Below are 21918 nucleotides of genomic sequence, written 5' to 3'. Positions count from 1 at the left end.
TAACTCTATTGTATACTAATATTTTAAAGGTGCCAAAGAATGCATTGATCAATCTGTTACATTGTACTTTGATACCTACATAGAAGGTATTTAGCTTTTTTAGGTGCAAAAATGATCCAGAGACAGTTGAATGAAACGGTCTATTATTACCTTATTTGAAAGGGTCATGAATAATAATGTTGAGCTCTGCTCTGATTGGCTGTTTCTCAGAGCAGCTCATTTTAGAAGCTCTGTGTGTATTCAGAAAAGTTTGTGTTTTTTGAGTATGTACCTGCAAACCGTAACTTTAACATCAATAGTAGAACCTCCACCTAAACGCTAGCATACAGCATTAGCATATAGCGCACAGCAGTCACAACTTTGTTTTAAGCATTTTAACAACATTGTAATTAATTTAATGTGTAATTTAATGTTGGGGGCATACATCACGACTGTAATGTTTGTCCAGCGGCCTTTTGGATGCACAATGTTTCCATAAGGAGGAGGAAACAATTGTGTTTGAGGCTCACGATATGTCATTACCATGTAAAGAACTCTCATTATTCATCTTTGCCTAGGTAAATACAGTTTTACATTCTACGGCACCTTTAAGTGTAACTTACATCCCTCTTCAAATGTTCTTTCAAATGAAATAAATAAAACAATAGTAAACAGAAAGAGGTATAGAAAAGGGAAACAATATTACAAGTTGTAATGAGCAATAATTTTTAATCTAACTCTGAAAAATGTAGTGTGCACTGCACTGGAGCCATTAAACAGGTTTGGGTCAAGTACAATGTAAGGTCAATGCTAGACCTCTGTAACATGGACAAATGGCATCACAGGACATTTTAACCAATTAGAAAAGGTAGAAAATATTTCCAAAAAATGACATAACATATCAGGAAACAAAAACACATTACATAAAACACCATAGTGACGTGGAAATCTGGAATGTTCTTTGTGTGGATTTCTCCTCTCGCAAGTTTACAAGCTGTTGAGCTCTTGTAGTGTTTGATCCAAGACCTGATGCATCTCCAGGTTCTGTTGTTTAGCCTGACCTAGACCATCTGAAATAGACAAGCACCATGATTTACAAAAACATGAGAATGAATGTATTGTGTGTATTACTGTATTACAGACTATAAACCAGTGCACTTCCTACTGAAAAATCCAGCTAAGACCAGCATAAGCTGGTGAGCTGGTTTAAGCTGATCTCCAAGCTTGGTTTTAGCTGGTATTGCTGGTGTAGCAGGTTGGTCTAGCTGTGTTTTGGTCACTTTTTAAGCTGGTCTATGGACTTAGCTGGTCAGGCTGGAAGTCCAGCTGAGCCACCAACTTGACCAGCTTTGCCAGGCTGGGAGGACCTGCTTAGACCAGCTACTGCCACCTAAAACCAGCTACCAGCTTATCTTTGCTGTTTTTAAGTAGGGCTAGAGTTAATCTTAATAAATCTTGTACTCGTTCACTGGTAAATCTTCCTTATCTCTCAATTCACTTATTTGCAACTTTTTCTTTATTTTTCACACCATTTCAGCATCTATGGCTATATTCATGTCAAGAACCGGTTAATCCATACACAAATTGGGGAAAGGGTCAATTTGGTATCTCAAAACTTGCATGTTTTTGGCCTGTGGGAGGAAACCGGAGTACCAGGAGTAAACCCACACTGACACATGCAGAACATGAAAACACCTTACAGAAAGGACACCTGACCTAGCCAGGGCTACCCACTGAGCCACTGTGCTGCTGCCCTATTTGCAACTTTTTAATATTCTCGAATAACCAACTATAAGTTTATGATTTGATTATGCCATTCACAATGCCTCATTTCATGAAATAACTGGAAAAATACTTAAATCAGTCTTGTAGTGTGTGTGTTTACTACTCACTGGGATGGATTAAATGCAGGTCACAATTAGACTACGGAAATACAATCACATCAGTTTCTGTGTGATATTAAAGGGATAGTTCACCAAAAAAAATTTCATTTACTCACCCTCATGTTGTTATAAACCTGTATAAATTTATTTGTTCTGATGAACACAAGAGACGATATTTTGAGATATGTTTTCGATCCCGAGCCCCATTCACTTGCATAGTAGGTAAAATGGGGCGCATGATCAGTTTGGTTACAAACATTCCTCAAAATATCTTGCTTTGTGTTCATTAGATCAAATAAATGTATACAAGTTTGTAACAACATGAGAGTGAGTAAATGATGACCAAATTTTCATTTTTGGGTGAACTATCCCTTTAACAAAAAGTGTGCTTCCTTAAAGGCAGCATAGGTGATTTGATCCGGAAACATTTTTAGTCATGCTGGTTAAAAGTTCCTCACATCCTGATAGCAACCACTATGTTAAGTTATCTAAATGCATCCTCTGTGAAAGGCGTAGGACTATAAAATGTATAACCAATTATTGCCCTCGGACTGAATAAAATAATATGAACGCAATTTTTGCTTCTCTGTATACTTGTTTGGCATTTTACCACAGACATTACCTTGCGATTCCAGAGCTAGTAGACTAAATTTAGGATTTTTCAAAATCGCACACATAGGGGTGGTTTCCCAGACAGGGATTAGACAAATAAATGTAAGAGCTGTCCAAAGTGAAAACAGCTTGCACTGACAGATCTTAAAATACATCAGTGCCCTTTGTTTTGCCTCAAAATGCACACAAGTAATGTTTTTAATAAGGCATGTTTGTTAAAACTAGTTAGATTTCCTAATTAAACTAAGGCCTAGTCCTGGCTTAAGCTAATCTCTGTCCGGGAAACCACCCCACAGCCTTGAATTCTGTTTGTCCTCTTATGCAAAAACAGCTACAAAGTGACTAGAGAAACACAGAGTAGTCAGAGAGAAAGAAAGAGAGACAGAAATGTTTAAGAAATTAAACAAATGGATAGTTAAAAAAATTGCAGAAAAATCTTTATTAAAATTTAAGTAGCTAAATCTTAAATTCAACATAAAAACAGCTTTCACACTCTACTTAGTGAAGGTAAAGAGCAAAATATTTAATACAAAAAAAGTAACGTGACATGTTTTTAAAGGGGCGTTCCTATTAAAATGGAGTCAGACCTGAATATGAGTGGATTGTAGACTTGCTCCCCTCCTGAAACAAGAACCAACATCTACTGACGTGGTCCCCCAGATAACATTTAATTGTCAAACGTCAAGCCCATTTTACGTTTGTGATATAAGACTTGATAAAGTGATATCAGCCAATGAGGAACGTTGTATACTGTGTTGTTTACCTCATTTGTAAGTTGCTTTGGACAAACGCATCTGCTTAATAACTAAATGTAAATGTTTTAGAAGCAGAACAATAAATCTGTCTGTGTAAGATTTTAAAGTAATGTGTACAGATGAATCATATAAATTAAGTAAACTGGTGAGAGATCAAATAAGGCAGAAATGGTGAAAAGAAAGAAAGAAAGAAAGAAAGAATAATAAATCTGTTTCAGCAATAAAAATGCATCTGTGCTGGTTCTGGATAGAAAAGTCTAGATATTACAAAAAACATACAAGCTCTTAAAGTCTCCTAGCACTACCGAAAGCTTAAAACCATCTATAATGAGGTCATGTCATTCAGGGTACGGTCCAGCTCCTCACTGATGGCCTTGTATTTCAGTTTCTGAGTATAAAGCTCATCTGTAGGTCAAAGGTCAAGAGCACAGAAGAGAGTTGTTTTAGCCAAAGATGATGCATACAGGAAACAGGAAATAGCAGAAAATAAAGAGGAGACAGTGAGTTCAAGTTTAAGAGGATGAAACACAGGCTCTGTACTCATTTTTATGGACATAGCCACAATGAAGAGTATAAAGCATAAAGGACAGAAGCTAAAGCTTGCTTTTGCTCAAGTGTAAGGAGGGTTCACACTAAATACTTGACATTTGTACTTTGTGTTTTTAATACTACACACAAATTACATGTTTTTAGGTTGTATTCTAATAAAGCGACCGAGAAATTATTATATATGGTCACTCATAGATATGTATATAAAGGCTAGATGGCTCGTCCGCGCTGATGGCCAATTGAGTGGAACGTCCGCATTTTGGCGGCCATCTTAGGACAGGGCGCTCGCTCACTCGTAGCATTGAGTTTTAATGATGCAGGTACTTTTAAATGACCATAACTTGCTTAATTTTTTACCGATTTTCAAACGGATTGGTTTGTTATAAACGTCAAAGATGTACCTATGACACTGAATACGTATACTAAAAATAAATAAAAAATTCATGAAACATGTTAAAGCATCCAGAATTATAGCCACGTTAATAACGTTTGTAAAAAACCAAACCGTTTGTAAATCCGTCAAGAATTCAGCAAGTTACGAGCATTTTAGTTGGCGTATGTCACTCACCTTCCGTCCACAGCAGCAGGGAGCAGCACTATGGCAGCACTGACCTAAGATGGCCGCCAAGTGACGACACAGCTGACTCCGCCTTGAGCCATCTAGCCTTTATATACATATCTATGTGGTCACTAACCACTGCAAAAACAACACGTGACCCTGGACCACATAAGTCGTGCAATCATATTTGTAGCAATAGCCAACAAATACATTGTATGGGTCAAAGATATAGATTTTTTTAAATGCAAAAAATCATTTGAATATTTAGTGAAGTCGATATTATGTATTAATTTTTATGTATGATATTTATATATTAAATGTCCTTTTATTTTTGTGTGTGGATGCAGTTGCTAAGGACTTCATTTAAGCGATTTGCTTAATATTTAGATTTTTTGCACCCTCAGATTCCAGATTTTCAAATATTTCTGTCCTATCCTAAAAAACCATACATAAACAAAAAGCTTATTTCTTCACATATTATGGTGGCATTTTGGCCTAAAACTCTTTATGCAATAATCTGGGTAATGGTTCTTATTAATCTCATAGGACAGCACAGAAAATCCTACCCAGATCTAGGTGCCTAAACTATTTAAACGGGTTGAACAGGTCTAACAGCACACATGAACAAACAGAACAAAGGTTAAATTCCAGCTGTCTGTATTGGTGACATCATTAGCTGGAAATTTACAATAGTGAGGGAGTAACATTCAGTCAGAGCCAGATAACAGAGGGAGGGAACCGCTTACCCTCAAGGTCATCGATGGTTTTTTCCAGTTTGGCCACCGTCCTTTCTGCAAACTCGGCACGGGTTTCAACCTGCAGGGAAAGGGAGAGAAGTAAAAAAGGGATGGATGCAATGGTTCAAGGATGACCTGAAACCTACTATCCGCAACAGATAGACTGTGGGCCAGATTTACTGTGCAAACTACAGTATTATGTTGGCGTTAAATAACGACTGTCTGGATTTACTAAAGGTGCGCAGTGGATTATTAGCGATGAAAAGGTGTGGTCTAGTTATTTTTGCGACTGACCTTATTGCATATGCATTTCTAGGAGTTTCCCTTTCCAGATGCAAAATTTATGGGAGGAGATTATTTAAACGATTCACGCAACACAATTTACTAATGTGATATAACTAGTATTTGCGCCATTATTTAACACAGAAAAAAGCATATCTTTAATCACTTTGCACTTGAAATGGCTGCAATTGTAGCTGGTAGAAGGAGGCGTCAAATAAATCAGATAGCGTGTGGTACAAGGCAGAGGATTTTTTTAAATGTATGAGTTCAGGGTGCGATTTGTGAAAAAAACAGAGGGGGGGATGTTTTCAGAGGCGTCGATTTCGGCGACGGTGGGTACTCACCATATTTCGTCATGAGTTATTTTGAACCCACCACTAGTTTTTACTTTTTTGACTGTTTTCAGTGGTTATGAAGAGCAATATGAGAGAGAAATTTGGTAATCATTGTCCGACCTAACAAAAATCCATTATAATATATTTTTTTTATATATATTTCTAATTAAAATATTTCTAATATTCAGAAATGCGCTCTCCGCTCACGAGCTCTGATCGGAACAAACCCGAACCTCACTGTCTGCTGAACTTGCGCAGAAACATCAAAATAACCAGCTTTTTAAAATGGTTTTAAACTAAACATTTAGACTATTTTAGCGCAAATTATGAGCTTATTGACGATTTTTTATCATTCTTGACATAATGCGTCTGTTCACAGCACATTTCAAAACATTTTAATTCATAAAAATAAATCATGAGAACATTAACTTCATCACTGCATTTGCAGGAATTGTAAAAAAATTCTTAACTCATGAAGCAGCCTAACGCAATATTTTTACACTAATAGACAGTTTATCTTTCCCCACACATATGAACTGTGACCATGCACAACGAAAAAACACGCAAGAATTAAATCTTGAATGGCAAAACTGTATGGCACAACGTAGTGTCAACTTAAACATATATGAACAATGTATTGATTGCAAAGTTAAACCATAACAGTAGAAACAGCTTTACTGCTGCTTTTAAAGTAATAACATTAACTTTACACCGCAATGCTGAGCTACAGTGAAATGAAAGAAAAGACAGATGCATTATGTCAATTAGCCTCATTTGCGCAAACTGGACGCGCCCGCGCCTCGCTAAACGCCTCATCTGCATTTATCATGTGTCACTTCTGCCATTCTCAGTGGTGTGACTGGGACACTTACTCTGCTTGTCATCATAAACAGATTATCAGATTGTGATGTTTATTATCGCTTTATTAATATGCGGATGAATATGCTGCCTTCCATCGTTTCGACACACAGCTCCATAACCATCTCGCATGTGTTGATAGGCTTTTACTCGTGAGGTGTAACCGGGTCTGTAACCAATCAGGTAGCGCCGTGGGCGGGACATTGAGCAAGTCTTCAGAGTGGTGAATACAGAGAGGCTGCGCGGCAGCTCAGAGCCAGCCAAAGCAGCGCATTTTAAAACAAAATTGACTTTATTCAAACCACGGATCCGTGATAAGTTTTGTGATCCGTCTCGCCACTAGTGTAGTAGCACCGATCACTTTGAGGGGGGGATAAATTTATCCCCACCGGGGATAAAAATTATTAAGCAGAGGCAGGGATACATTGACCAGAAAGGGGGAAATCCCACGCATCCCCCCCAGCAAATCGCACCCTGTATCAGTTTATATGCAATACCAGAGGAACATATTATTAAAAAATATTGTTTGCCAAGCCGTGTTATTTTTTAATTTGCTGGAGGAAATAAAAGAGGAGTCACTAAGAGAATTCACACAATACCAGACGTTTCAAAACTTCTTGTAAACCTTTATATTTTGTCCTCCAATCCTGTGTACTATGGCTTCATTACCTGGGATTTCACCCCCCGAATTTTCAGCCATGATGGCTGTGGTGCTGAACTCAAGCGCATCAGGTGTTAGTAGATCACACGCACCTCATCAGCTCTGCTTATGTGCTACCCTAAATTAATCTGCACTGCTTTTAGTAGATTGCATTGGCCATTATGGAAATGTGCTGTTGCGCATACCATTATTTTGCTCATTTTTAGTAAATAACCCGCAAATATTACCACTCCCATCGGCACTAATTTGCAACATTTAGTAAATCTGGCCCTAAATGTGTTGTTGTTTTCCAAGAGGCTGTTTACACCTGGTATTAAGATGCTTTTGGTCAACTGGATCACAAGTGGATGATGCTAAATATAGGTTCAGCTCGTCCACTTTCAACCAAATCCAGAGGTAGTCGAAAACGCATTTGACCAGATTGCTTTTGTAGTGTAGATTCGCATGTGGTCGAATAACACAAAAGACTGCGTACTCTCTGGCTACTGATCTAATGTGATGTACCCAGAACAATGTTTTATCAGAGAAAACTCTTACATATACATGTACAAAACATTGGGCAGCATGTTACTCAAACACAAGTAGCGGACTCTGACACGATATTAGTGCGCCGCGTCAATTTATACCCATAATTTCTCCCGCTCGTCCACAGACCATCCAAATTAATAAAACACAGTTGTAAACGGAAATGTGTCTCTCTCAATCACTTGTGAACTGATAAAAACCGCATATTTATTTAAAGTAGAAACAACCTCCAAAATGTGTCATACTGCACTTCATAATGCAACGCAAACGCACATCACATAGAGTTTCTCATAGTTTTTTTGTTATGGTCAACCACGGTCTTATTGGAGCAACAGCCTAGTAAAAAAAAAGGCTGAGCATATTAGTTGACCTGTTTACATGTGTACCCGAGTAATAACACATCTGGCCTTCCAGCACAAACAATCGAAGGAATCGCTAGCATACGGGATGAAGTCAGTTTTATTATCGTTCCCGTGAGATCAAAGTATTGTCAACAACACAACAGTATAATAATGCATGTTAGGTAACATAACCACATGGTTGTAATGTGTTGCCAGAGCCTTCGCATCTGCGTTTGGGTACATGTTTTCCTTGGCCAAAATACTGAAACACAAAACACTTTCTTGGAAAAGTATTAAGATAAACAGCCACGTGTGTGTGTGTCTGTGTGTGTGTGTGTTTTAGGTAAAAGTCACCCACCTCTTTCAGTTTATCACCGAGAACTTTGATCTCTTCTTCAAATTTGTCCTCCTTATCCGAGTACTACAGATGTACAAATGGTAAACAAGCAAAAAATTATTTAAAAAGACAAACACTAACAGGTGCGCATGTGCAAGTACAAATGTGAATTATGGGTTATTGGAGATCAGCTGACTCACCTTGTCTGATTGGGCTTCTAAAGACTTGAGATTGTTGGTTACATTTTTTAACTCTTCTTCCAGCTCTGCACCTTTACTATACAACATATCAACAAAATACTCTTTACTTTCAATGTGCCACATAAACAGGTTTATGGTCAAGTAATATTGAATATGCTGGATATATGGCTAGTTTTTAAAAAATTTTTTTTTACTGTTAATCATCTGATAATCACTTAAAGGATTACTCATCTTTCATAAAAAAATCTGATAATTTACTCACCCCCATATCATCCAAGTTGTTTATGTCTTTTATTTGTTCAGTCAAGAAATTAAGTATTTTGAGGAAAACATATTTCTCTCCATATAATAGACTTTAGTGGACCTCAACAGTTTACAGCTTTAATGCTGCTTCAAAGGGCTCTAAACAATCCCAACGGAGTCATAAGGGTCTTATCTAGCAAAACGATGATCATCTTCATCAAAAAATACTTTTTAACCACAACTTCTTGTCTTGCACTAACCTTCGAAAGGTCACGCGTTACATATGTGAAACTACCGCTCCAGTGTTTACAAATGGGCAGAAAAAAGACCGTTCCAACGTTGTTGTATGTGAAATGATACTAATTGATGTATTTGTGTCAGTTTATTGTTTAACTCTTTCCCCGCCATTGAGAGAAAATGCTTCCCTGCCAATAACAAGTTTTTCCGGCTTTCCACAATACCGCTATTATCCACCAGGTGGCAACTTATAAGACCCAGAAGTACCCTAGGGCAAACAACTGTATGTTCATGTAAGTTTTGAGGATCGCTCTGCATCTGATCTCTATCAATAGTCCTTTACAAAATAAGAATTATCTCTATTTTGTGCTCAAAATTGGGTGTTTTTGAAGAAACCTTCCCATATTGGAGAGGTGATAAAAGAGAATTAGTGAAGGTAGGATGAAATGGTTATGTATGAAAGCAGATGGTCTATTCATTTAATATATTGTATGTTTGTATATTTTAAGAAGAATGTTTTCTGGAAGGCATAACACTTGTGTTAACATTTTGGGAAACGGTTAAAATAATCTGAGGTAAAAAGTGTGCGTTTCACATATGTAACGCGTGACCTTTTGATGTGATTATGTAATACGCAAGGTAGTGCAAGACAAGAAGCTGTGGTTTAAAAGTACTTTTTGACTATATTGGTTTCAGTTGGCATCGTTTAGAGCCCTTTACAGCTGCAATGAAACTGTAAACTGTTGAGCTCCACTATATGGAGAAAAATCCTGGAATGTGTCCCAAAAAAACTAATTTCTTTTCGACTGAACAAGGAAAGACATAAACATCTGGGATGACATGAGGGTGAGTAAATTATCAAGATTTTTTAAAATGAAAGTGTAGTATCCTTTATCATGTTGCTTAATTACACCAAGCTTTTGTTAAAACTTTTAAAAAACAAAATATAAAAACATAAATTTGATTGAAAAAATAACACAACAGTTTTAGCTTAATCTATTTACTAGCTATTAAGGTTAGCTAAAGCCACAGTATGAATGTACTAACAGTTCAGCAATCTCTGCTCTCTCTTCTGCCCTTTCTAATTCGCCCTCCAAAATGACCAGCTTTCGAGCGACCTGCAACACGCACGCACACACACCTCTTCAATACACAAATTACTCATACAGGAGGCAATACTTCAAAAGAGAAAGACACAAAATAAAAATAGATACTGCTGTGTCTAACCTCTTCATATTTCCGATCGGCTTCCTCTGCGATGTGTTTGGCTTCTTTGAGCTGCATTTCCTGAATCTCCATCTTTTCCTCATCTTTCATCGCACGATTCTCAATCACCTTTATACCTCTAAAAAATGACACCAAAACACACACTAGTAATTCTCATAATCCATAATTACATTGTTATTTAAAGGGCACCCATTTCATTGCTGGAAATGTGACGCTCTTTACCATGTTTGAAAGATTCGCTCACAATGCAATGCTAACAGGAGTTAACTTAACGGCTGGGAGTCCAAACTGGAGGAATTATAATAATGTTGGTCTTTACTACATCACCAATCCCAGGAAGTAAACTGTTGCCTACAATCTGTGTGTTTGTAGAAAAGAGATTAACGTTGGAGATAGGGCTGGGCAAAAAAATCGATTTTTCGATTAATCGTTTTTTAAAACGTGGTCGATTCAAAATCGATTCTCAAAGAGCCGAATTGATTTTTTTCTTTCATATTTTTCTGCAAAGATTGAACGTAAGATTAACGTTTATCTAATTACTAGTCTTCTTCACTGGATGTCACCCTCTTTTTAGCCTTGCGCGATGTTACCAAGGAGCGAAAGGTGAGCCTGTCATTCATTCATTCAGTGCTTAAAATGGCGGTTTTAGGTGCTGCTTCGATGTTGATGGCACCTTTACATAAAAAGTAAAAGGTATGGAAGCATTTTAGATTTTGCAAGCAAGACGACGACGATAGTGTTGTGGCTTTTAATTTTTTTTATTAATTACCAACTTATAAACTGCTGTTCACTTTTCTTTTTTTTAAATATAGTTTTTGTATTAAATCTATATTCATTAAGTTGAATCGAGAATCGAGTATAAACAGTGACCCGAGAAGAATCGAGAATCGAAATCGAATCGATTTGATAGCGTGTGAATCGAAATCGAATCGATCTAGAACATCTGAATCGATACCCAGCCCTAGTTGGAGATAACTCGCCTCATTGTTTACTTTGGGATTTGTATCTTTGCATATCGTTAACATGTACTAATACACACTTACACACCAAAGCAAATGTCAAAACGTAAATCGGACCATACGTGCTCTTCAATTGTTTTGAATAAGCTAAAGTTATAGAATGAGTAGGTTTGTCTAAACATTTTATGAGTATCAAAAATCAAATGGGTATTTATAGGTACAAAAGCTGTCACTGGGGTGATACCCTTCCAAAAAGTACACCTCAAAAGGTACATATTGGTATCTGTAAATAAATGGTAAATATTATGAGCTTTTTACAGTTGTCGTGACAGCTTTTGTATCTTTTTTCTAAGAGTTTTAATGAAAAAGGTGATCAGTAAGTGCTAGGGTTGGGCATGAGTACTCGATTGATCGAGTACTCGAACGTGGCATCGATGATCGATCACGAAAACGATCATCATTTGGGTTTATTTATTTTTGTGGTAATGGCGGCATTTGCATATCTGGTTAGCATTACAAGCGCCTGTGGTATTAAAGACTGGGTGCGTCACGTGTGTGACGTTGTGTTGAGCTACGCAGACCAGTGTATGACATCAGTAACGTAAACATGCATGATTCAAAAACAAACAGTTAAAGTCCGCGCACCCGCACTTCGGCAACCACCGATCCGCGCAATTCTGTGAAGCCGAAAACACCTCACATCACTAAGGCACTATGGTTTAAAAGGATGCCATGATTTTGGGATTCACTTCGGTAGGACGAAAATACAGTCAGTCACATGCAAAATGTACAGTGCCGTCACAAGTTCCCTCATATAATCTCATATTTAAACATTAAATGTCAAGCTATATCAGAGAGCGATACGAGCATTACATCTTGACTGAGAACAGGTAAGAGGACAACACGACACAGCTATTTGCTAAAATGATAGCAAAAAATTTAAAGCTGCTTAATGTTATGAAGCTTATGCTTTGACTGGATGTGTTTAAAAGCGCACAGTTATAGTGCACATCCACAACAAGAGTTAAACTTAAAGGAACAGTATGTAGGATTGTGCCCAAAACTGGTACTGCAATCACAAAACTTGTGTCTGAAACTGGTACTGCAATCACACAGCTGGTGGCCAATACACAAAATGACAACATAAACATCAGTTGAGGGCTGCAACTCCACTTTTTAAATGACAATATCCTGGCCAGACCACTGTTGTCAGTAATATAAGTATTTGAATGAAAATGATTTCCTAATGTCTAGTGACATATTAGGGCCATTTTATGATTAATTGATATAAATTTCTTACATACTGTTCCTTTAACTAGTACATAACTTAGTCTTGCATTTTGTGCAGACATATGTGCATTGTATAATACATTTATGCTGTATATAAAGCTGAATATTATGTAGAGTGCGTCATATAGAAAGCGCATCAGTTTGTGTTTATTAACCCTTTAGTTTCACTTCATCACACAGCTTTTCTTGTTAGAGGTTTCTGTTCAAAACATTTAATTCATTAATAATCTGGTATGTGTTCATTTTTCTGTTTTAGTTTCTTCAAAATTAAAGGAATATTCAATTTTCTTAAAAGAAAAATCCAGATAATTTACTCACCATCATGTCATCCAAAATGTTGATGTCTTTCTTTGTTCAGTCGAGAAGAAATTATGTTTTTTTTGAGGAAAACATTGCAGGATTTTTATTTTTCTCATTTTAATGGACTTTAATAGAGCCCAACATTTAACACTTAACTTAACAGTTTTTTTCATTGGAGTTTCAACGGACTATAAACGATCCCCAACGAGGCATATGGGTCTTATCTAACGAAACAATTGTCATTTTTGACAAGAAAAATTAAAAATATGCTCTTTTAAACCACAACTTTTCGTCTAAGTCCGGTCCAGCGCGACCTAACGTAAATGCGTAGTGATGTAGGGAGGTCACATGTTACATATATAAAACGCACATTTGCGGAGCATTGTAAACAATAAACTGACACAAAGACATTAATTAGTATCAGTTGACATACAACAACGTAGGAACAGTCCTCATTCTCAACACTTGTAAACACTGGGGCGGAGTTTCGCGTTCGTCCTCTGTGACCTCTTGACGTCATGACGTATTGCGTGGGGTCACGCTGACGCATCACGACCGGACCTAGACGAAAAGTTGTGGTTTAAAAGAGCATATTTGTTATTTTTCTTGTCAAAAATGACAATCGTTTCGCTAGATAAGACCCTTATGCCTCGTTTGGGATCGTTTATAGTCCGTTGAAAAAAACTGTTAAGTGTTGAGTTGAGTATTAAATGTTGGGCTCTATTAAAGTCCATTAAAATGAGAAAAATCCTGCAATGTTTTCCTCAAAAAACACAATTTCTTCTCGACTGAACAAAGAAAGACATCAACATTTTGGATGACATGGTGGTGAGTAAATTATCTGGATTTTTCTTTTAAGAAAATGGACTATTCCTTTAAGTTTTATTTGAGTGTTTTTAATAAAAATATATTAATTTTCACCATGAAGTATATGCCCCGCCCCTTTGATTGCCCTGCCCCCAGTTACTCGAGTACTCGTTTTTCAGACCTATGGATTAATCGAAATGAAAAAATGACATAAATGCAAATTCCTAATAAGTGCCGTGGTACTGTATACCAAAACCACTGATAATGTAAAACATTACCGTTTTGCAAGATGATCTGATTTATATAAATGATATATATATTGACCTTTCACTCTCATCAGCCACTTTCTCAGCCTCCTCTAGTTTCTGGAGAGCGGTGGCCAGTCTCTCCTGAGCCCGGTCCAGTTCATCCTCCACCAGCTGGATCCTGCGGTTCAGAGATGCCACCTCACCTTCTGCCTGTACAAAAAGAGAAACAAATGGCAGGTCGATGTTAAAGGATTAGTCCATTTTCTTAAAAGAAAAATCCAGATAATTTACTCACCACCATGTCATCCAAAATGTTGATGTCTTATTTTGTTTAGTCGAGAAGAAATTATGTTTTTTGAGGAAAACATTGCAGTATTTTTCTAATTTTAATGGACTTTAATAGAGCCCAACATTTAATACTTAACTCAACACTTAACCTTTTTTTTTTCAACGGAGTTTCAAAGGACTATAAACAATCCCAAACGAGGCATAAGGGTCTTATCTAGCAAAACGATTGTAATTTTTGACAATAAAAATAACAAATATACACTTTTAAACCACAAATTCTCGTCATGCAGATCCGGTTGTGATGCGCCAGCTGACCCCACGCAATACGTCATGACGTCAAGAGGTCACAGAGGACGAACGCGAAACTCCGCCCCAGTGTTTACAAGTGTCTTGAAAGAGGACCGTTCCAACGCTGTTGCATGTCAACTGATACTAATTAATGTCTTCGTGTCAGTTTATTGTTTACAATGGTCCGCAAATGTGCGTTTTATATATGTAACACGTGACCTCCCTACGTCACTACGCATTTACGTTAGGTCGCGCTGGATCGGACCTACACGAAAAGTTGTGGTTTAAAAGAGCATATTTGTTATTTTTCTTGTCAAAAATGACAATCGTATTGCTAGATAAGACCCTTATGCCTCGTTTTGGATCGTTTATAGTCCTTTGAAACTCCATTGAAAAAACTGTTAAGTGTTGAGTTAAGTATTAAATGTTGGGCTCTATTGAAGTCCATTAAAATGAGAAAAATCCTGCAATGTTTTCCTCAAAAAACATAATTTCTTCTGGACTGAACAAAGAAAGAAATCAACATTTTGGATGACATGGTGGTGAGTAAATTATCTGGATTTTTCTTTTAAGAAAATTGAATATTCCTTTAAGTAAAGTTGTTAAAGTTCATGGCTGAAACGTGAATGCTGCTGGTTCGATCCTAAGGAATAAAGCATGCACCAAAGCATTAACCAACGTTAATTTAATTTTTTATATAAATAAAATGATCATTTATATGAATTATTTTATTAGACACTATTAATGAATGAGAAAGCATTTACCATACATTTTAAATGAATTTTTAAAAGAAATGCAGTTTAAATCCAAATAAGAAATTTCCTCAAATTGAAATCGTAATATAATTAGATAGCTTCATAACTCCTTTGCATATTTGTTCATTAAATATTTTGGCTAGATTGCAAACACATTCCTTTCCATTTACCAGATTTGACCATATTTACATCCAATTCCACAGATTATCCGAAACAATCAGAGAGGCCATCAAAGACACACACTGTACTTCACATCTAATATTATTTCATCTAACTTAGCTGAACATGTGCCGTTCATTTATTCTGAAGCGCAAGATGTATGTGAATCACATTTGAGAGCATTTGCCGTCATGAGTATGACTTTCAAATGTGAGATTCAGTTTCATTGCAACAGACAAAACCCAATGACCATTTTAAGGTCATCAGCGGTTCCTGAATCATCAACTTCCTGAGATAAGAGCAAACATCTGCTGTCTGACTGTCTCTTTCCTTTTCTCTTTTACATACTTAAACATCTGCAGCGCCACTAACAAATGAATCATGGACAGGATCATTATAAAATAATCATAAACTGAGTACGGAGAGCAAAACAAGTAATATCAATAGAATCAGAGATGGTTTGAAGGTTCATTCTTTCAGTTTTACTCATTTGAAAGAGAGATGTTTGCTTTGGCAACGCCCCTTTCCTGTTACAATGAATTCATGCAGCCTGCATGCCTCACGCCATATAAGGTACTAAAGGATGCATGAGATTATCATATCATTATGACTTTTTAAAGACTACATCAAATCTGAATAAAAATAACAAAATTTATCCCATGAGATCAAATCTAATTCACACATAGTTTCAGTTTTGTTTGGCTTACCATATTACAAAGTTTAAAATGTCAACATACTGTACAGTTCCAAAAATAACATTTAACATTCATCTATTCATTTACAGGGAAATAAAGTTTGTCTAGATATAGAGCCAGAATAAACCCAGTTGCCGGTTCTGTCTAACAATGCCTGCCTCTGTCTACACTTCATACTGGACTGTGTGGTTAAATTCAACTTTGTCCTGTCTGTCTATCCTGTAATGACATACAGGGAGTGCTAGTCGACATGAAACAGCGTTCACAACGCACACTAAGTAAATAGGCTGTATTTATGTTGAGTTCAAAATATTTTCCAACAATCTTCCTGCCTCTCACACAACTGTATTTCCATTGCAGTTTGGCATGGTGAGTTGAGGGCATACTGTAAGCATAAAGAAGTGATGCCATTGAGAGAGGTATTATTAGTCTCGATTGCTCTTGATGCTAAAACCTCATGGAAATGATGGTGCTGTGAGGTTATAAGAAAGCCAGATGTTTGTCTTTACGATGTCCAATGGAATATAAATTATATCTCTTTGAAATCTCTCAAGTGTGACTTGAGCAACTGAGACTATGCTAAAGGTTTTCGAGCCATGTGAATAGGAGGAGCCCAGATGCAAAAAGCCGCAAGGTGTCACCTCCGTCAAAAATGAGATAATGATATTGACTGAATGCTCTCGGCATGTAAAGAATAGTAGAGATGCGCCGATATATCGATCAATAATCAGTACTGGACGATAAAGCGATTTTTAGCACTATCAACTATCGGACGATAGTTTAAAAACAGACGATAGTCATGGCCAATATTCTGTCAATCAAAAGAGAACAGGAAAACGCAATGACCTTGAGCTCTTCACATAGAAAATGTAAAGAAACATCACAAGTTTAATGTTCAATATTAATCATTATATGAAATAACAACATTCAGAAAATGTAATCTTCAGAATTTAGCTAATGCAAGTTATCAGTTATTCCAAACTATCGGTATTTATTGGCTGATATCATTTAGAATAATCGTCTATCGGTATCAGTGGAAAATCTTTATATTAGTGCATCTATAATTATATGTAAATCAAATGTGCTTAATCCCAGCCTCGCGCCATTTAGAAATACTGCTTTGTTATCAGAATCTGCTAAACTAAATGGCACGTTAAATTAGCATCAAAATCTGCAAAACGCAATGTTAACAGAATCCAATAAACGACACGTTGATTTATTATCAGAATCGGAGAAATGCCAAATTGATTTGTTGGCAGAATCCGCTAAATGCCACACGATTTGTTGTCAGAATACACTAAAGAATCCCCCAAACACTGTATTGATTTGTTGGCCGAATCCACTAAACACCACATCGATTTGTTGGCAGAATCTGCTAAATGCCACACAGATTTGTTGGCAGAATCTGCTAAATGCCACACCGATTTGTTGGCAGAATCCCCTAAACACAATATGCAAAATAGCAGAATCCGCTAAACACCACATCGATTTGTTGTCAGAATACGCTAAACAGCACATCGATTTGATGACAGAATCCACTAAACACCACATCGATTTGTTGGCAGAATCCGCTAAACGCCACATCAATATGTTGGCAGAATAAGCTAATTCCACACCGAATTGTTGGCAGAATCTGCTAAATGCCACACAGATTTGTTAGCAGAATCTGCTAAATGCCACACCGATTTGTTGGCAGAATCTGCTAAATCAGTGGTTCTTAACGTTATTCCTGGAGGCCCACTGCCCTGCATGTTTTCTATGTCTCTTTTATCTGGCAGACTCAGTTCAGTTCATTGAGATCTCTTCTAATGAGCTGATGATTTGAATCAGGTGTGTTAAATAAGGGAGACATACAAAATGTGCAGGGCAGTGGGCCTCGAGGAATAACGTTAAGAACCACTGTGCTAAATGACACACCGATTTGTTGTCAGAATCCGCCAAACAGCAGAATCTGCTAAACACTGCATTGATTTGTTGGCAGAATCCGTTAAATGCCACACAGATTTGTTGTCAGAATATGCTAAACAGCACATCGATTTGTTGACAGAATCCACTAAACACCACATCAATTTATTGGCAGAATCCGCTAAACGCCACATCAATATGTTGGCAGAATAAGCTAATTCCACACCGATTTGTTTGCAGAATCTGCTAAATGGCACACAGATTTGTTGGCAGAATCTGCTAAATGCCACACAGATTTGTTTGCAGAATCTGCTAAATGCCACACCGATTTGTTGCAGAATCCGCTAAACAGCAGAATCTGCTAAACACTGCATTGATTTGTTGGCAGAATCTGCAACATGCCACACCGACTTGTGGTCAGAATATGCTAAACAGCAGAATCCGCTAAACACCACAACGATTTGTTGTCAGAATACACTACACAGCACATAGATTTGTTAGCAGAATCCACTATACGGCACACTGATCTGTTGTCAGGATCCATTAAACGCCACTCCGATTTGTTAGCAGAATCGGCTAAATGGCACGCTGACTTTGTGCACTTGGCAAAACGATAGTGGAATTATACAAAAACTTCATGAATTTATTCGAATTAACCACCTCATAAAAACGTACGAATTGATGACATTGTGTATGGAATATCATAAATCTGATCACAGCAAAAGCTAAATCTTTTTTAGCTTAAACAATTTGTCCTTCATAACCGCTAGATGAAATGGTGCGAACTAACATTAAATGTTTCACTATAAATGAAAAATATTGCTTAAAAAAAAATCATCTAATAACTATAATAACGCAAGAAGATTTGCCATCTGGATTAAACGTTTAGGCCTAAAATATTATCACTTGACATGCACACTACATTCCATCACATTCTCCAAATTAACTTTTGATTTACCGTGGGAAACACACATTATATGCAGACAGAATAGCTTCAACAGAGAATTACTCATGAGACACAGAGACAGTGGGAGGGGTGGTAAGTGGATCGGCTCAAAGCAAATCTACTGGCAAACATTTCAGTAGACGTTTTGCTGTGTCTGTAACGTATAAGATCAAGGGGATAAGCCAGATCACAGGATTTTCTCCAGGCCCCCGGTGTGCAAATGCACAAACACTTTAGATCATCACATCTTGGTTGTAAGTCTGCTGGTGCAAAACCATATGGAGGACAAGACATTCAAGTTGAGTATTTCAAAGAGATCCAAGAGCTGTGTGAAAGCACAGTAATGAAAAGCACAGGAAGAGAAGAGGTAAAGTATGCAATAGGTGTCACATCCCCAGCTTCCTGTGGACAGCGGCTTCCAGGAAAGGCACTGCTGTGGTGGTGTATTAGCGGTCTGTTTCATCAGTTAAGAAACCAAACATGCTTAAATAAAGCTGCTTTGTACACGCTCCCTCGTGGCCAAATTCTGCACGTTCACCATTAGCTGTCAAATCATAACATGGCATTTGCTTGTTCACTAATCAAAAAACATTGCCATACAAAGAAACATGTCCACCATAAAACAGACCTGAACTAGCAGAAACTTTGATAAAGTCATGCGAAAAAAAAAAAATGAGGGCTGCACTAGGGCTGTATTGCAATCATAGACTGTTAAAAATATGGACGTAGTGTCCATGACATCACCCATAGGTTTGTAAAGAGCTTTTTTGAAGCCAATAATTGGCATTGCGTCACAGGGACGTGGGTGAAGCTGAAGTGCTGAAACCAAACCACGCCTCTAGCTTGATGATAGTGACAGCGGTTCACCTGTCACTCAAGTGGCCACGCCCTTGATTATGCAGAACTGTAAGGCTTAATATAATTTAAACAGATGAGTTTCAAAAAAATTTGCCACCCTCACAGTTGTCATGAAGGTCAAAATAAGCAATACAGACCAAAAACACTTTTTGTACCAGGCTGTAAACATATTATTTTCTGCTGTAAAGTTGGGCATTTTAACATGGGGCCTCTAGTGGCCTGTCGATAAATTGCAGTTTAAGTCACTTCTGTGTTCGGAAGGTTGCAATATTCACATTTGTGATATTTTGATAATTTGATATACTGTATCTTGCAGCCCTCGAAAAAAACATGGTTGGGAATTTTACACGTTCCAAATTTTTACAAGAAACCACTCTTTAAATCTTACAATAGAGGTTTCCAAACCCATCATATGGGATGCTGACAGACTATATTTTACATGATTTAATACCTGGTTGCCTGAAGCCTTTTTACACCAGAAAACTGTAAAGACCAGATCTAACCGTTACTCTACGTCAAGGGTTTTCAAATTTATGATGGCAGGGACCCCACATATAATGACCCTTTTGTGAGGGACCACTTTCCTAAAATATATATCTATTTTCCATATTTTGTATGAAGAATAATTTTAATTGTATTAGATAAAAAGTAACTGATTTAACAAAGACACCAAACTGGATACACAAGACTCTCACAATGTTTGCTTTGTTTTTTTTTTCTTGAAATGTTCTGGGGACCCCTTAGAACACCCTGGGGGACCCCTGTTCCCTTACAAAAAATAACCATGTTTTTTGTGATAAAAGTGTAGTGAGCATGTTTTTTTGTGGAATTGATTACTACTAGCAAAACCATGGTTTTACTACAGTAATCATGATTTGTTTTTTTAAACTGTGGTAAAACTATGGTTTATTTTCGTAAGGGTTTAAAAAAACAGGTAATATGACTTAGGGTGCATTTATTTTAAAAAGTTTATTTTTGTGTATGGCTGTCAAACGATTAATCTTGATTAATCTCATATAAAATAAAAGTTTTTATTTACATAATATATGTGTGTGTACTGTGTGTAATTATTATACACACACATTCATGTATGTATTTAAGAAACATATACATGTGAATAATTATCTATATTTGTATATATTTTATATTATATATAAATTTCAAATATTTATGAATAACACTTTTCTTACATTTATACATGTATGTGTGTGTGTATTTATATATACATAATAATTACACACACACAATTATTATGCAAACTTTTATTTTGTAATTCAATGAATCAAGATTAATCGCTAGACAGCCCTACTTTTGTGTAAGTAGTAGTACATATTTTAAAGTTTAGCTAGATAAAAATAATTGAACTATTTTTGTCCAGAAAATATACAGTTTATTTAATACATTGAGACATTAATATGAGGTAAGTTACTGCTTTATGTTGCCACTGATTTGAGGAAAAAAGCCTTTTGATATATACTATCCAAAGCACAAGCATGGACATACATACTAAACTACTGTTTAAGGCAACATATAAACATATAATGTCAATAATTAAGTGTAAAAAGAACATATACAAACATGATAAAATACATAAAAATCCCTGCAACAGCTAAAAAGTTTTAACATTTGCAGAACCCATGTGACAACAAGCCCCAGCCACTCATATTTTTAACTTCAATGAACTTTGAAATAAGCTAAAATTAGACAAATATGGATCTCTCACTTTCTCTCGCAGACCTCGTTCATTGTCCAGTTCTCTCTGTAGATCCTGAGCTCTGTCCTCGGCATCATCCGCCTGCTGTTGCAGGGACTGGATCTTCCTCTTTACCGACTCCAGTGAGTTTATAGACATCTCCAAAACTTTATACCGATCAGCTGCGCAATATACAAACTCGCAAAACTTACAAAGAGTTTTGTAGCCTGCAGATCGGGGTTAGATTTATCTTTGCGTTTGTAAAAACGTCGCAAACGTCGTTCCCATTTGCTCGTCGCTGACTTCTGAGTTGCAAATCCTGGGAAAGGACAGGAATGCGTAAGAAAGTCCAATCCCAGGAAGAAGATGCTGGTTTCAGATGACATCAGACGTGAATGAGGGGGTGG

The 21918-nt window shown here is 36.8% G+C and overlaps 1 protein-coding gene across 3 annotated transcripts in view; it reads right to left on the bottom strand.

Moving 5' to 3' along the window:
• Positions 1-681: 681 nt before the first annotated feature.
• LOC135744351 (tropomyosin alpha-4 chain-like) overlaps positions 682-21918 on the bottom strand; it is a 29509-nt gene continuing 8272 nt past the window's right edge. Inside the window, exons 1-8 of one of the 3 annotated variants that reach the window (XM_065262399.2) lie at positions 21542-21883; positions 14001-14134; positions 10321-10438; positions 10141-10211; positions 8614-8689; positions 8435-8497; positions 5084-5153; positions 682-1049 (exon numbers count right to left, since the gene is read on the bottom strand). In XM_065262399.2, coding sequence (XP_065118471.1) covers positions 967-1049; positions 5084-5153; positions 8435-8497; positions 8614-8689; positions 10141-10211; positions 10321-10438; positions 14001-14134; positions 21542-21670 — 744 coding nt within the window. In that variant the 5' untranslated portion in view covers positions 21671-21883 and the 3' untranslated portion in view covers positions 682-966. Of the gene's footprint in view, positions 1050-3536; positions 3635-5083; positions 5154-8434; positions 8498-8613; positions 8690-10140; positions 10212-10320; positions 10439-14000; positions 14135-21541; positions 21884-21918 lie in introns of those variants that run through there. The other 2 variants (XM_065262397.2, XM_065262398.2) reach the window with 2 other exon arrangements.

The sequence above is a fragment of the Paramisgurnus dabryanus genome, chromosome 6 (genome assembly GCF_030506205.2).
Source record: "Paramisgurnus dabryanus chromosome 6, PD_genome_1.1, whole genome shotgun sequence".
Lineage (NCBI taxonomy): Eukaryota > Metazoa > Chordata > Actinopteri > Cypriniformes > Cobitidae > Paramisgurnus > Paramisgurnus dabryanus.
This window is presented reverse-complemented; position numbering and strand designations above follow the sequence as displayed.